The 16,653-nt window shown below is 39.0% G+C and overlaps 1 protein-coding gene across 2 annotated transcripts; it reads right to left on the reverse strand.

The window, feature by feature from the left end:
* Positions 1-9,366: 9,366 nt before the first annotated feature.
* Positions 9,367-15,732, reverse strand: LOC145999910 (uncharacterized). 2 transcript variants are annotated; one of them, XM_083137187.1, is made up of 4 exons: positions 15,564-15,732; positions 14,480-14,855; positions 11,550-11,684; positions 9,367-9,525 (listed from the first exon to the last, which is right to left on the reverse strand). In XM_083137187.1, the coding sequence occupies exons 1-3, from the start codon at positions 15,720-15,722 to the stop codon at positions 11,590-11,592; spliced, it is 630 nt and encodes a 209-aa protein (XP_082993313.1). In that variant the 5' UTR covers positions 15,723-15,732; the 3' UTR covers positions 9,367-9,525; positions 11,550-11,589. The 2 variants fall into 2 exon arrangements, with proteins under 2 accessions (XP_082993313.1, XP_082993314.1); XM_083137188.1 differs by having other exon boundaries at positions 9,370-9,515.
* Positions 15,733-16,653: the final 921 nt, after the last annotated feature.

The raw sequence follows: 16,653 nt of genomic DNA on the forward strand, positions 1-16,653 counted from the left end.
GGGTTTTTATTTTAGAAAGTGATAAGTGACCTTCAATTTTTATCAGAATGATATCATTTCATCCATTTTTTTAATATTTCGTGATACTTTCTTTGATTTTTGTCGCGTTTTTCTCTGTTTTCAGTGTTTAGCTTACACTTAGTAAAGTACGATTAATGAAATTTAAAAGGAAGAAAATTTTGAGTAATATTTGGGGAATATTGCTTAGGATTTTTAAAAATCCACGTAAATTGAGTAGATATTACCTTAGAGTAATATTTGTTTCTGAACATTAATCGACATTGTTATGAGAAATTAGTTTTACTGGCCCAATGGTTCTGCAGATATGTCTGTGTACCATTCTTTTCTCTGCGTTCTATTAGTTATACGTATGTTGTCACGGTGTATATGCCGGGTGATCATAAAAAACGTTCCTCTACTCCGAGCCTTGTAGAGGTATTTCGAAGCAACGGATTGAGGTAAAACTTGGTATAGATGCTATGGAGACCACGGAGAAGCAAATGGCATTTTCACCACCAGGTTCAAATGTGTTTTTCGTTTGTTTTTTATCCGGGTCTCCCGCGTTGCTGCCTATGGGCTGAACCATTTTTAGCAGACAAAAATTATCATAAATATTGTTTAATGCATTCTAGCGAAACTGACAAACTACAGTCAGTTATGTTGTCAGGTATTGCATTGAAAGCTTTTGAAAACACGAAACAATGATTGCTTCAGAAATAAAGTTATATTTTAAAGTATAGAATATGACCACCTTAAGACAAAATTTAAAATATTTCAGAGATGTATTGAAATACATAAAAAATACATATTGCAAAATTTAGAACAGTCTTTCCGCAATACATAGTAGTACACATGAGCGGAATTCTCTTCATGCAAATGAGAAACAATAAAAAAACAAAACGACTACAAAACCCATTTTACCCCGAAGAGTGGGGGTAATATGAGCACACCGTTGGGGAATATGAGCATGATGAGTTTGAAAGTAAATATTACAAAATATACACTAAAGGCAAGTCACGATATAACACTGAATGATTCTTCAATACGGTACATATCATAAAATTAACTTGCATGTCTCAAATAGCCCTTTACCCACGACAAGCAGGGCAGATAAAATGTACATCTTCCTCCTCTATGCCAACGCAATTATTATGTTACCACACGGAACAGTGTTCACAACGTATCCACTCTTCACCTTGATTGTCTTCATGATACCAACCCTTGCATATAGGGCACTCGCTATCTTCGCCGCTAGATGCAACTGTAGATGGAACAGTACTCGAACTTTCAATGGATCGTGCAGACACATGAGTGAGACGCTTCTTTTTCACTGCAGAAATAGTTTCTGATGAGGTAAGCTCCCTTGCTTCTCTTGGTTGCCTTCTCCGGGTCACAGGTGGCTTGTAAAGAACAGGAATTGGTGACAATGTGCGCACAAGTTTCCGAGGTGAATATCTTGTGGGTGCAAGCGTGTTTGCACACTTTGATCTTACTGCATGTGAAGATGAAGGAGAAGCAGCGTCATTGAGCGATCCACGAACTGTAGACTCACACCTCTGAGATCCTGAGCAGGATGTACTGTTGACAGACTGTTCCACGACCACTTGAGAGCTTCCGCTTGGAATTGGTTGGGCCGGTGTAGTTCTAGCCTCTTGGTTGAACGAGGCTGTGTCGTCTTGCAATAAGGATCTTTCATCATGTGTTCTCCATGTGCTCTGCTTGCCAGGTTTGCCTATTGGACGTCGTCTGTACGTTCGTGGCATCTGGAATGCAAGAATGAAACAATGACTAACATACAAAACCAAGGGACACGATACGTGGATGAATGTAACACAACTCTTAGCAAGGGCAAGAAAATATCTATCCCAGGAGGTCACTAGGATGAAGAAGCAGCAAAGGAGGACTACAATTATCTATGGTACGTATGTTCGATACCAACCTGCTCACCGCGAGCGAGATAGCATTTCTATACACTTCCGTTAGCAGTCCACAGTACAATGGTTGTAGATGTTTTAAAGATTTCAATTCAAACGATTCACACATAATCTATACTATAAGCAGCAACATATCATAGGATGCAGTTTTTCTTTACAGCGTAATAAGATTTCTGAGGTTTGGAAATATATTCCATGTCTCTGAATTATTTGTTTATGAAATACCCATCTTCCCCTTATTAGAATTCCTATGCCCATTTTACCCCGACTTGCTGTGCTCATATTTCCACAACTTGCAACATTTTACGTAAGTTTGTACTACTGTATTCACAACGCGGGACACCACGTGATGCCATTTGCATTGCATGCTCCTTTGTTGTAGTTTCGTTGTTGCTATGTCAGTTTCCCGCTATTTTACGTTATGCTCTGCTCAGATCTTAACTCCAACTACTCTAAAATAACATCACGTGCATTTTTTACTATAATTTGGAACAGAACTTACCTTTCAACAGGCACACAATCTTCCTTGTCTTCAGCTGCGACGTGACAACCAACACAGACGACAACTTGGTCTCCACTGATGTTGCCAACCTGCAGTAGATTTGTTTTCACCACACACAGCTGGTGCTGTGACGTAAAAACCTTACGTGTACCCATATTCCCCACGTGCCCATTTCCCCCCCCACTTCCCCTAATGGAAATGTTTGTGTTGGAAGTGTGTATGCTTGTTGTATTGTTTCAGGAGTACGAAAAATAATTCCTGGTTGGAATTATAGCTTACCTTCGTTGCCAGGAATAGTTGTATTTTGGGGAGAAAATTCCTTTCAACCTCAATTTCTTCCTTTAAATTGAGTCTTGTACATTGAATGGAGGTGACAATTTATCATCCGGAGACAAGCTCGAGAGGATGACTTACGCTCTATAAGGGTGCAACGTCCCTCTAGTGCACTTCTTAAAATAAACTTATACCACGGCTACATATATCTTAATCTCAGGGGATAGGTTCTTTATTCGAGAATTCCAAATAAGAAAGCGTTTTATAGCCAAGAGGATATAGTTAAATGCGGATCTATATTCTGAAAACTGTACACAATACAGAGAAAATATGTAGAGAAGCTTGTATATACATTGAAATATATATATATATATATATATATATATATATATATATATATATATATATATATATATATATATATATGTTGATTCCAAATTTACGTCGGTTATATTCTTCTTATACATATATGAATAATTGAAAGGAAATCTTCTTCTTTTTTCTTCTCGTAATTTCTGGGAAAAGGCTTCTTCTTCCTTCCTATCTTTGATTTGGGAAAAGGCTTCTTCTTCTTTTCTTCCTTCTATTTTTGGAAAAGACTTCTTCTTTTTTTCTTCTTTCTATTTTTGGAGAAAGCTTATTCTTCTTTTCTTTCTTCTAATTTATTGTCTTTCCTTTTAAAGCGTAATCTTATTTATTACATATTTGCGCTCGCTTTCCCCGTTTCTTTGGCAAACGATAGAAACTATACTTATAGAAAGAGTACGTTCGACTAAACTGACAGTAGCGCCACCTCCTATGTAACGACCACAAGGGGAATAGCCCAGGATCGCTAACAGCAAAGCGCTGCCTATGGCCCAGTGCGTCTAATAAGAAGCGCAACCGTAAGTGCTTCGGGGCGTCTAATTTGACACAGCGCCACCGAGGGACGGACAAATACAAAAGCTGACGATGTTCTCCTCGTCAGAGGTATTAAATCAAATTTTGATCACTAGGTGTCGTCGGAACTGGCACGTGACAAGAGAAGTAGGTGAAAACATGCAGGAAACAATGCTGTAGGTTTCAAATCAGTATTTCGATCGTATGGGTTCGGTTCCCTTGTTTATTATCGCTTGCTCGGTCGTTACAACTCATAATTTCCTCATAATGCAATTTGCTGACAAATCTGCTTCCCGTCTGCGTTCCACTTCCTTCCATCACCCCTACGTTTGTCAATGAACTCGCCTGCTTTGCGCATGCGAACTTCACATTAATGTTAGCTACGAAATTAGACGGACTATTCTGCCTACATTGTAAGGAAGAGTTCTTGGATAAAATAAAACTAATGTGTTAGTGAAGATAGTAAAGTATCTTTAATACATTAGTTTTTACATCATCTCCCGATGTCTGCTTGAAACAAGCTTTCTCAGATTCTCCAGTTGTTCAATGTGCCTCGAGGAGAGCATAACAAAAACATTAATGAACGTCTATGCACTTCTCCATCATGGAGATGAGTTCCCCTTGTGAGGAATTCCGGAATCTCTTTTCTCCAGTGTGTTGCTTGGGATGAAGTTACTTGAATCTTCACCACTTCACGATGTTTGATTACACTGTTGTCTAGATAGCTGCGATTGAAAATAAGTCTAAGGTTCCACCAACCTTTTGAAAACATCTACAGGATAACCAAAGGAAAATCACAACACACTTCCTCAACGCTTCATACATTCTCTTGAATTCTCTTAAGACGTGAGGATGCACAGCATATTTGCAGTGGCTATCCAGAGCCAGAATTTTCACAGCGTACATCTCTGGTTTCAAAATTCCCACATTTGGTTGATATCAGGTGACCCATTCCAGGGACCCATTCTCCTAATCCAACATCCGGAAAATATGTCATCCAGACAGAAAACAATTACATACTTTTTGGTCACCCTGTAGATAACAGCAAAACCAAACCACACGCAGGTTCAATCTAATACTCTAGAATAGCGGTTTTCAACCTTTGTGAGGCTCGTCCCGGTAAGTTTTTCAATAGTCTGTGCCACGATACCAATTATTTTACTCGTTTATATTTCAACTAATATGTACCATTGAAACTTAACAAATATATTATATAAAAATCAAGAGTGCATTAGTTCGATTTTCTCTAGGCTTGACAATATATAATTTAATTTCAATTAGTTGACCGAGTTTGTATGTAATGGAATATTTCCTCTGGCCAATATGATAAAATCAATTTGATAAGTGCTGATTTTCATTGCGTACTCCATTTAGGACACCGAAAAATGCTAAATAATCATAATGTTTCCCCATCAATTTATTCGTTAATCAAAAATAATAAAAAACTAAATTGACTGTGGTTCCCGTCCGTCAATCTCCAAATTTGAAGGCGAGAAGCAACGCGTCCCCCCGATTTGATCGTTTCATCGCACACCACCAGTCGCGAAAGCATTTATTGTTATCACGAAAAAAGAAAAGGCCCTATTTCCGGGAGGTTGCCAGCTCGGGCTGCAAGTGGCTTCATCCTTCCGGCTCCCACTCGAGAACGGTCCCACTGTTGTAATTGAAATTGACAGTTGACAGACCTCTGTCGGCGGCTTTGATTTCTCAACAGCACTGGCGAAAGTGAATATCGCTAGTGAACCCCGAACGGAAAGCCATCTTTTCATATGGTTGACAGCTCAGGCTGCAAGTCACAAATTTCAGGAGAACCTCTCGCCAGAGCCCGGACCTTGCTCTAGAAGGAATTCTGAACAGGTGTAATGTTTCCAAACAAACTATCATTTTGGTTTTTCGAAACGAGAAGATTTCTTGAATAGGCTCATCAGGGCACGAGTTCTTTTCTACTCTTACGGCGGGCGTTCTACATGCTTGCAAGGGAAGCGACCAATCCAGCGCGATAAGAAACTCAGCAGCCTGTAGAACAAGGTTCACGTAGTACTTCTTCCCGGCACGTCGTAACTCTCGGCGGCACCGCTGTTGTATGGTTGCTCTGCGGCATATTCCCCGCTCCCCTTGCCAGCATGTAGAGCGCCCGTCGTAACAATAGACGAGAGCTGTAGTAAGTAGTTTGTCAGGATCTGCGAGACACTCAGGAACTCATGATGAGAGAATCTGGTAGTCTAAACGTATTCATGGTAAAAAAAGGTAAAAAAAAGGTAAAGTGCTCCCCTGTGCTTAGCACCACGCCATGAAGGCGTATAGGGGGTGTGGGGGTAACGCCCCACACTTTCTTGATCCGGTCGTGAGTGGGGGTGATGTGATCAGCATCACGCCCCTGACCGCCTTTACCCCCCCAGGGTTTCCCCCAGGTACCCATGTTATTCGACGCTGGGTGGGCGCCGGGGCCGCTTCCATCGTTAGAAAAGTTCCCGGATTTGAACCGGCCGGGGATCGAACCCGGGACCTTGAGCATGGTAGTCAGACGCGTTACCGACTGAGCCACCGCGGCCAACCAGTGAATAAACGTATTCATGGTCGCAATATTAATACCTGAGAACACTGACTGGCTTGTGCATTTGTCTCTCAGCAAATCGTTAGTCCAGGATGATAATTTGCCTCTGACATTCGAGGAGTAACTGTGTTATTCCGTACATTCTACTATTACGTTTTTCTTGCCCTATTCTACAAATCCTTACCTCAGATCTTAGCGGAAAGATCATCGAGGAGTTCTCCTAAAGAATGTAAGTCCATCCGGGCAATACGACCAGTGCCTTGATCCTCAATGTCATATTCTGAACTAGCTACAGCGTGTCTTGCAGATACCTGGCCACGTCACAAACTGTTGCATTGTGGCTTCGAGAAGCCAAGATTGAGACCAGTTCTGGGCTTGGTGCAGATGTAACGACAAATAAAAATGGCAGCAAACATGGCGGCTGTGCGCATCCTGACGTCACATAAAACCCACCTACAGAAGAGCATTGCCAGTCTCTCAACGAGTCAAAACCGTACACGCATACAAAATTGACCGTATTTTTGTATTCGTTTGTATATGTTTCAGGTATTCATGTACCTTGCGCGTGTCAGAAAATAACTGCAAGCAATATACAGGGTGTCCGGAGTGAGACTGACAGTTTTTAAAAGTGTATTATTTTAATTTGGTAAGGAGCAGCTAGAAACAAAAACATAGATTTTGAAGTCAAACTCACAAAGTTTTATTGGAAGTAGTTACAGCTCAGTACAGTTCAGTATAGCTCCACATGAGCTCACGTTGTTGTACGTAGAATGTCCAGCCTGTATTCAATCTCCCTGACACTCTTCTGTAGCATCTGAGGGGTTACAGAAGCAAAAACATTCCGAAGACGGTCCTGTAGTTCTTGTAGATCATCTATCTTTTGGCCAGAATACACCATGCCTTTGATGTACCCTCATAGAAAGAAGTCTAGAAGGGCAACATCAATCTGCTGCAGAATGTCAATGGCAAATGAATGTTTTTTTCGGTTTGTCATGTGGCTGAATTTCGTGCAACAACTGTACCTTGTGTGCATACAAACGTAACCTCTTGTACTAGACTTCGTGAACAGTGGACCTTGGAATTCCTAGCTCCCTTCTCGCCTCCTTCATTGACTTCCGTGGCCTACGCGTGCTTTTTTCTGTCCCGACACCATTTTAGTTTGAGCGACACTAGTGCCGCCACCGATAGTTGTATGTATGAAAATGTACTGAACCAAACTCACAAATGTACTATTGTTTACGTAATGCTTTAACAAAGAGCTTGGTTTGTTGAAATGTAATAACTATTTAAAAACTGTCAGTTACAATCCGGACACCCTGTATAAAGTGATATCCTTGAAAGGGAACTTAAATTCTCTGATACCTGGTGACAACGTCCCAGAATACCGGTAGGATGTTTTATGAGAATGACGACAGATGGGGCGAGAAGAAAAACTTACTCTCATTAATTATGCATTACGAAACCTAAATATCAGCTACATATTTTGATGTAGTAATGTGATAAATTTATGAGTATTTAGAAACTGAAATATTGACGTGATCCAAGATAAACTTTGACCCTGAGGAAAATTCCGATTACAATATTCCAAAAGTTATTTAGAATTGTATTTGTATTAGTTCATGTGTCTGCGTGATTTGTAACAAGACTATCATGGTTAAGAATTATTCTTTTGATGGCAGTACAAATTAGGGAATTTGAAAATGATCTAAGCCTAAATTGCCGCTACTTGTACATTCAGAAGCAAAAGCAGATTGTACATGAAGAATGAAATTTGAACTTATCGGCTTATTATATCCAAACGTTTGATTCGTACATTTAATAAACAACATAAATCTTTGGTATAGGCGATCATTAAGTTATTAAAAGTTTCCCATCCCCAATACGAGATACTAGATATGTCAGTATACTTAAATGTTATCTTTAGGTAGTACTTCAGGTTTATGTGTATTGTATCTACATTTTAAATTCCTTTATTACAAACAATAATATGCTATTTCTGGCCATCCTTTTACATAATGACACCCTGAGTCCCTTTCGTTTAACTGAGGTCTGTGTAATTGAAAATTTGAAAGAGGACACGAAAATATGTAAAAGCCTAAAAGTCACCCATCAAGAATGTAACTGAGATATTTGTACAGACTGACTATTATTAGTACAATATTACTCGGCATGAATTAATAGTATTACTCGAAATATTCGTTCAACTAATATTAGTCAAAGAATTGGTCTATGGTTCCTTGTGTCTTGGCCGATATATTAATTGGACTAATAATAGTATACTAGAAAAAATTGACTGATATTTCTAATTTATATTATTTTAATTAAAACGTACTCCAGTTGGACACTAGTCGTTACAAAGTTAGTCCGCTGCTCCTTGTGTCGGGAACATGAGACTCTTTATCACTCATCAGGGCTTACTGGGTAGAAAAGAAACACAACACGGTATTCAAAGTTAAACGCAGTTTTATAATCGCTTATCTCTCATAATCACTTATATTTCCTATCGTATGTGGACTTACAAGCAAGGTACAGATTTGCTTACGTTTCTGCCTGAAGAGGAACAATTCTATAGCATATAAAATCACATCACAATCACTAAACACACTTGCATATAGAATTAACGTTGGACAAGACAAACGTAAATACACGAAAGTTTCGGTACTTAATTATTATTTCCGAGTATAGCCAGAATGAAACGAAAATCATTACCAATTACACTATTCGGGCATTCCATTAACCGTTACCACGTTTCTGTTGATTTCTCACCCTCACCTGTTTTTCAACTCAGTCTGTCGTCAGGAGAAAACATTCAGGCGGGTTCACTCCCTCAGCTGAGATGAGAAAGTGACGTCAAGACGAACAGATTATGACGTATTTCTAAACATATACACAAGTTCCAACCACAACTGTATCAATCTAACTATAGTTGTCTGTGACAGTTTGCACATTATTTGAAGTAAAAAACATTTTAAAAATCTTAACTTCTTACAAATATGAAACCTTAAACGCTCAGGTTCGTTACATAATTGAAAAAGTAGTCAAGAGAAGAGAACTTATAAATCGTCATTTATTTATTAATTAAATCGTTTCTTGTAAGCTTGAAAGGGATGCCACATTGTGAATTAAGCTCCTGGAACATGACAAAAAGTCTATGCTAAATTTAACTGGAAACTGACATCAAGTCAAGCAAATAAAGCTTACACAAAAGAGATGCTCAAAAAGATTTTTATTTGGAACAAATTTTCATTACAAGGTTGGCCAAGACATTCCTATTTTCAACTTGAAACCAACTTGAAATGTTGAAGGTCACTTGGATATGTTGACTGGCCTCCTCTCTTCAAGAGACCAGATCATGGTAGACGCAGATGAAATGCTGTAGAAATCTACAAGAAAATTAGTACAAATAAGTGCATTCAAATATACGTATAATCTCAAATAAAATTAAATGGACAGCCAACGGAAAATACAAAAGTTTGCAAATTGTCCGCTGCCATTTCTATTAGTTCTGCCTTCCGCGACCTGAGTTTCAAGAGTTGATACAAGAAGCACGAATAAGCATTGGAAACCTACTTATTCTCCAGCACAAGTACAATTGCATTCCCTAAGGACACACAGAACCAACAGGAACAAAGATCGAAAATAGCAATGGAAGCTATTGTACATAGGTGATTGTACAGTGGGATCCATGAGTATTACCGTGCAAATTGTCCACCACCATGTTCGTGCATTTTATTCGACCCAATAAGATCTTCAAGAATTAAAATAAAACTCAAAACAAGCTGTTCACAACTTCTGCATCAGCATGCATAAAAATCCATCGCTTAAAAACACACAGTATATGAGAGAAAAATTAATGAAAATAGTCATGGACAATTTGCACGGTAATACTCATGGATCCCACTGTACAAATATTCACGTCAAGTGATTTAACTGAGTTATTAATTAGAAAGACATTTGTTAGTGGCTGGAAGTTGCGAGAAAATAATCTCTCGTTTATTGCAAGATTGCAAGGTAAAGGCAAATCCATAATCAATTGGAGCAGTTTAAGTACAGCGCCACATTTCAACCTGGTGGCGGAAAATTGAACATTTTTAATCGCCATCCTCTTCTTCATGGTCTGTATAGTGGATTCACCAAATTTCAGAGTTCTACAGAGGGCTCTGAGTTGGGCCACTTTAATTCTGGCCACCCGGTACAAGTGTATCAATATACGCTGTATATAAAACACCTTATTACTAACTTCGTTGTCTGTACAAGGTGGAATTTACATAGGTGACCCAGAAGGTACATTTCATGTTCGGGAATTTTCTTGCGATGTAGATTGTAATGGTCACATTTGCATAAAAACATGGAATTCTAAAGTTTTATTTCTAAAAATTACATTAAGGTTTGATGGGAATATTTCCACGTAGAGTGGGATGCATGAGTGTTACCAAGGAAATTGTCCACCACCATGTTTACTGTATTTGCGTTACTCAATGAGAGCTTGAAGTATTGAAACAAAACTCCAAACACGTAGAATGCAGGAGAAAACTTAATGAAAATAGTCATGGACAATTTGCCAAGCAATATTTGTTCATCCCACTGTACCCTGTGGGAAGTTAATTGCGTAAACCGATTAAAACTAATTTGTCATTCTTCAGATAGTGAAGGACTTTCGAGTGGCGTCATGTATTCGTACACGTTGACTATCCTAGATTGTCTCTCATCTATACAGGGTGTCTCAAAAGTAATAGCGCAAAGTGACACAGGCGAAAGTACACGATAATATAAGCAAAAATGTCTCGGTAAACATGGGTCCGCAATCGAGCCGTTTTCGAGATAATTGCGAATGTGTGGTTACAATCCACCACTGACGTTATCATTTGTAAATGTCGTCCCAGTTGGTAAAATGCTTTCAAACACCCCCGGTTCATTTCGGAATTGGTCACAAGCATGTACAATTCTCTGTACTGATTGTATCCATCCTGTTTGATTACAACACCAGCTCTAGGAAATGTTGTAACCACACATTCGCGTACATTATTAGCATTTTACCAACTAGGACGACGTTTACAAACAATGAAGTCAGTGGCGGCTTGTAATCACACATTCGCGATTATCTCGAAAACTGCTCGTTTGCAGACCCATGTTTACTGAGACTTTTTTTGCTTCTATTATCGTGTACTTTCACCTGTGTCCGTTTGCGCTCTTACTTATGAGACACCCTGTATTTTCAAACTTAGAAACTGTGGCCACAAGAAGGATGTTCATGCTGAGAGATTCTACACTTCTGACTTTGGGACTTAAGAGAAACTTGTTCTGTATAAGGAATAGAATTACACTTACTAAGTGAGACGAGTGTAGAAGCGCATGGAAATAATTTCAAAGATACTGAAGTTACCGTTAATTTTATACATATACTAACCTCAATGTTAATTTCTTCTGACGTCACAACAGCATGTTCCTTATGCGATAGCGATGTCGGCGCAGTTGCTATACGTTTCCTGTGGACCACATCCTAGTCCTGATGTTCCATCATCACAATTTCCCCAGCTGTTAGCTATATTTCAAGATAAGAAGCATTGTTGTTAAATTCTGCTTTAAACCTAAAGCACAACTGTTTATATATTTTCACTTGTTCCAATCGAACTTATAGGCAAGAATAAATGACAGAATGACAGAAGTTAGACAACAACACTTGTACAGTCACGGACACTTCTGGGTTGTAACAATAGTATTGGCTCTCAATGGAATTGTTACAAGCCAGAAGTGTCCGGGACGCGTATTTACAAACCCTATAGTACTGCAGAACCTTAAGCGATATTTGGCTTCTGATTGGCTGCCATTCCGGAAGTTAATGCAGCGTTCCTTCAAACTAACGCTAGATGGCAGGGTTCAAATTACCAGTGTATATTTCAAATATCCTTTCCAAGAAGATAAGAAACCCATTTATAGTAAGATTAATATTTTAGCACAATTATTTAAATCAATGTTTTAGAAGACAGAAATCAGAACTCATCTTGAAGTGAATGATTTTTCTATTTAAAGTCACATCCGTGCAAACATTGTAACTACCAATGACAATTGAGAAAATTATGTATGTTCAACGTATATCATTTTAAACATTATATTTATTATATAAACGTATATTTCTTAACATAATTTCGACAATCTGATTACAAACTTTATTACTATATAATCACGAGTATTATTTTTCCATACGAAGAAACAAGGAACAATGGACACGGAACATAAACACATCCGGTGCACACAGCCAATAAGAAAGCTTTATATATCTCTGGTTCTGCAGCACTATCGGGTTTGTAAATACGCGTCCGGGACTGTACAACAGATACTATCAATCAACATAAGTGTTATTATCTGTTAAGTCGCCGTAAGGCAGTGGTTTCCAAAGCGTGAGAAGTGGCACCCTGGTGCTTATACGAGCGTCGAGAAATGTGACAATATTTTCACTGAAATGATACTTACTTGTTATGATATGGCATTATTGTTCCAAACATGTGCTTATTTAATACTTTTTACATGTGAAATGTTTCTGAATTTGAAATATGTGTTTATTTTTTAAACTTGAGGCAAGCAACCTAACCACACTAACTGAGCGTTCAAAGTTGAGCGTCTCAAAACCTTAAAAGTCAGTATAAGTTAAATGGAGCGCGGCGTTGCCAGATCAACAAACTAAGTCGCATCGAGTCGCTGTTAATCGCTAATGATTGCAACAAATTTGCTTCCTTAATATCGTATTGGAAATCATCAAAATCTATGTATTTGATGTATTTTGAAAAAAAAACGATAGTTACCTCAAGATTTGTATGTAAATGTTTATATTTCGACGTAACTATTTACCATTTTACATTTGCATTATATGTGTAATACACGACGCAACTATTGTTACTTCTTTCGTTGAATGTTGTATCCTTTACATAAACAGAATTAAATAAATGCAAAAACAAACATTAAGATATATTTTTTGCGGAAAATAAAGCACACTGCACTTCCTACGAACAGGGGCACCTGCCTGCAACTGAATTGTAACCTTGGTGGCGCCCAATGAATTTGATACGCGAGACAGCCCGAATAAATAAACTAGGATTGCGTAATAAATAACGGTGCTGTGGAGTAATAATGCATTCTAAAAATAACTTCAAACAATGGTTAACACTTTTCTCGCTTGGTCTGCCTGTGTATCGCTACAAACCGAAAAGTTTCTCGCTAACCAACTTTTTCGTGTTACGATCTGATGATTTATACAAAATATCCAATGTATATATATATAACTCTCTTCGTAAGCAAATTAATTCACTCAGGCAAAGAACATCATGCCTACAAACATCATAGATCCCGTAGAAAAAAAACTGGCGAAGTTGTTCAAGCGGTTTGATATTTATGGCTTTTGAAGTATTTACTAAGAAAAAATAAGCGTTTTGCAAAATTGCATAATTATGAAAAATTCAGATCACATGAATTTATGACAGGTTATATAATGCCGTCAGTAAATAGAGCATAAAAAAACTACAGGATAATGATTTCACTGTTTGAAATTTTTGAGTTTTACATTTTGTAAACTTTGTAACATCTCGCAACGCAGCGATGGTAGAGAAGGACAGAGCTATTGGCAAAACTCATGTATTAGAGACAGAGGGAAGTACTCCATTTACTTCCATATTGACTTTTAAGGTTGAGACACACTATAGATTCTGACTTGGGGCGCCGCGGAAAAAATTGAAACACTGAGGCCGCCGTGAAACGAATAAGTTTGGGAACCCCTGCCATAAGGTATTTTTACTAAAGACAAAGAGTTACAAGAATAAGTATGATGACAATGTATAAATACAATAATACATTTTTAAATTCCTTGAAGAGTTCTAGTTTTGAAAACAAACCTATCTTTCTTCACAAATAATCATGCAAATTCTGACGGAGCGAATACATTATATTAATCTATAGCTATAGACGACCAATAACATTTTAAATTCTGATTGTCGAGTTCAGTGACGGTTGGTGGCTCTGAATTAGGTGAAAAGCTAATAGGAAAATAGGGGGGTAATAGAGAAAATTAGAAAATGAGGTTTCTGACAAAACACACATTTTGTGAATGTCTCTACGTCAATTTCATCATATCACCCATCCTCATCGTCGCGATGAGCCAACAATGGCAGAAAAGTGACGCTAAATAGCAATAGTTTAATTCCGGGTGTTTCAGTTGAAAGTAACCCTGCTCAAAATGGAGTAGATCATTGTAACGTTAACCATGGTAGGTACTCAAGGCCATCAGTATGCAATCCTGTCACAAACCGGGCTACTTTTAACTGGGACACCCTGTAGAACCAAACTCACCTGTCCTGTAGTACCACTGCAGGACGCATTGAGTGCAGGTGAGTCCTTCAGGCAGCTTGACGTCAATGTGGTAGACTCCTGGGTTCTGGGGAACCTTATACTGAGTGCCGCCGTCGGCCAGGGTGAGAAGGTGCTGGTCGAAACACTCCTGGGTTTCCAGAACGGTGGGGCTGTTCACAGGGCAGAGGCGGAACTCGAAGAATCCCAGATGGGCAGCCGACATGTTGATGGTCACCGTGAAGGTTTGGCCGACGGTGTATTCCTTGGCGATCTGTCCCGTTCCGTAGGTTCCTCCGTTGTCGTTGGGGCGTGGGCGGGCCACGTTGTATGGGTCTCCACATTCTCCGCACTTGCCACCGTTGGTCTGCCACTGGGTCTAATGAAAAAGAGTCAGCAGTTAGATGGAGCAAGGTATCCGTTGGAATTTGTGGTTGGAAGTGACGTCACAGTTTGCAAGAGTAAAGCAAAGACGTTCAGGAAATAACGACAATTATGCACAACACTTACACAATCAGCCGACCTACTTGCCGGAGTGGTTAGCACAGCTACGACGCCAGAAGTTCCAGCTTCCTTGTGAACTTCCTTCATCATGACATCACTTGTCATCTTCGTGATTAGCCAAAAGTGGCAGAAAGTGAAGTAAAACAAACCTAATCCCGTGCATATACTCGTAGCACCTTGCCATAAAGACACATTTAGGGGATGTGGTGTTAGGGCCCCACACATTCTCGATCCAAGCCTGGGGCCTCCCCGATGGCGCAGTGGTAGCGTCGTCGCCTTGTAATCAAGGAGTCCCGGGTTCGATACCCGGTGGAGGCACAAGTGGTTCGGATCCCACTTTAAACTGTAGGTCCAGTCCCAATTAGCCTTACTGTGCATAAAGTGGACTTAAAACAACAAATCAAATCAAATCAAATCGATCCAAGCCTATTTCGAGGTGATTTTTATCAGCACCATGCTCCGGATGCCTTTACCGCCCAGGGTAATATACTTGCTGTTCCAAGTACACATCAGCCTGACTCTTTCGGTTGTGCATCTAACCGTTTCAATTCGAAACTTGCAAAGCCCAAATCCCATTACTTACCCCGACACCACCGCAGTTCAGCTGATTATCAGAATAGTTGGGAGGGGTGTCGAAACCAAACCTCCACATCGAGGATCTCATGGGTGGATCGGCCATGAAGCCGTGTCCGGCAACATGGTGGACGAACAAGATGGCGCAGAGGACTCCTAAACGAAGCATGGTAGCAGCACTATCGCAATGTGAGGACCTTGAACGCCTGTTCAGTATTTATATCAATCGATTCGTTATCAAAATTCTTTCAAATGATCACTTATCTCAATTCAAGTAGATTTCGTTTCAGCTCACGCGTAATGAACAAATTTCAAGTAGTGCTTCAGATTTTTTTAAACCTTGAAGTGTTTTTCCATGTTTTGTCTTCTAGAGTGTACTGCTACTCTACATATAATCAAAGGAAATTAATCATGAGATTGCTGTGTTTTTTGTTACAATGAACAAGTATTGAAAAATTTAACTATATATCATGATAATGTTGATTTGATTTCTCGCAAAGAATTTTAGATTGATAATAGCCAACCTCTGATAGAATAGTTAATGTAAATTCAAATCCTAGGAAGTCATGGACTTCATGTCATTATGTGCATTACCTCATTGGCCCGTCGCGATTATCGTAGAGAGAGAGACGTAAATAAAGAAGTGAAAATATAAATATTAGATTTATATTTGCGCCAGTTCACGTATTCTTCAATCTTACTTCCAAACAACCGTGTCTGTGGATGAGTGCGTGGAATGTTCAACATAGGGTCTCACCAACGAAGATTAGGAGTTCAAATCTCGGCCCTGGCATGGATGTTTCTTTGTGATTGTCCCTTCATCAGATCCATCTAATCATCATTCCATAACGTTGAAATGTTGCATGTCTCTCTCTCTAGGACAAAGTTTATGACTTGTATCTTTTACCTACTTGTGATGACACAAAATGTATTGATGCACCTTAATTTATATTACCTGTTGCCATGTTTGCGATTGTTCTTTTGTTTCTGGGAATAGAGAAAGAAAGGAATTAATACCGTTGACCAAAATCGAAGATAAGTCGATAGGGTCAAGAAGAAGAAAAAGTTAATGTTGTGGGAAAATGTTATACACAACTAAT

The sequence above is a fragment of the Lepisma saccharinum genome, chromosome 16, assembly GCF_977018435.1.
Source record: "Lepisma saccharinum chromosome 16, izLepSacc3.1, whole genome shotgun sequence".
Lineage (NCBI taxonomy): Eukaryota > Metazoa > Arthropoda > Insecta > Zygentoma > Lepismatidae > Lepisma > Lepisma saccharinum.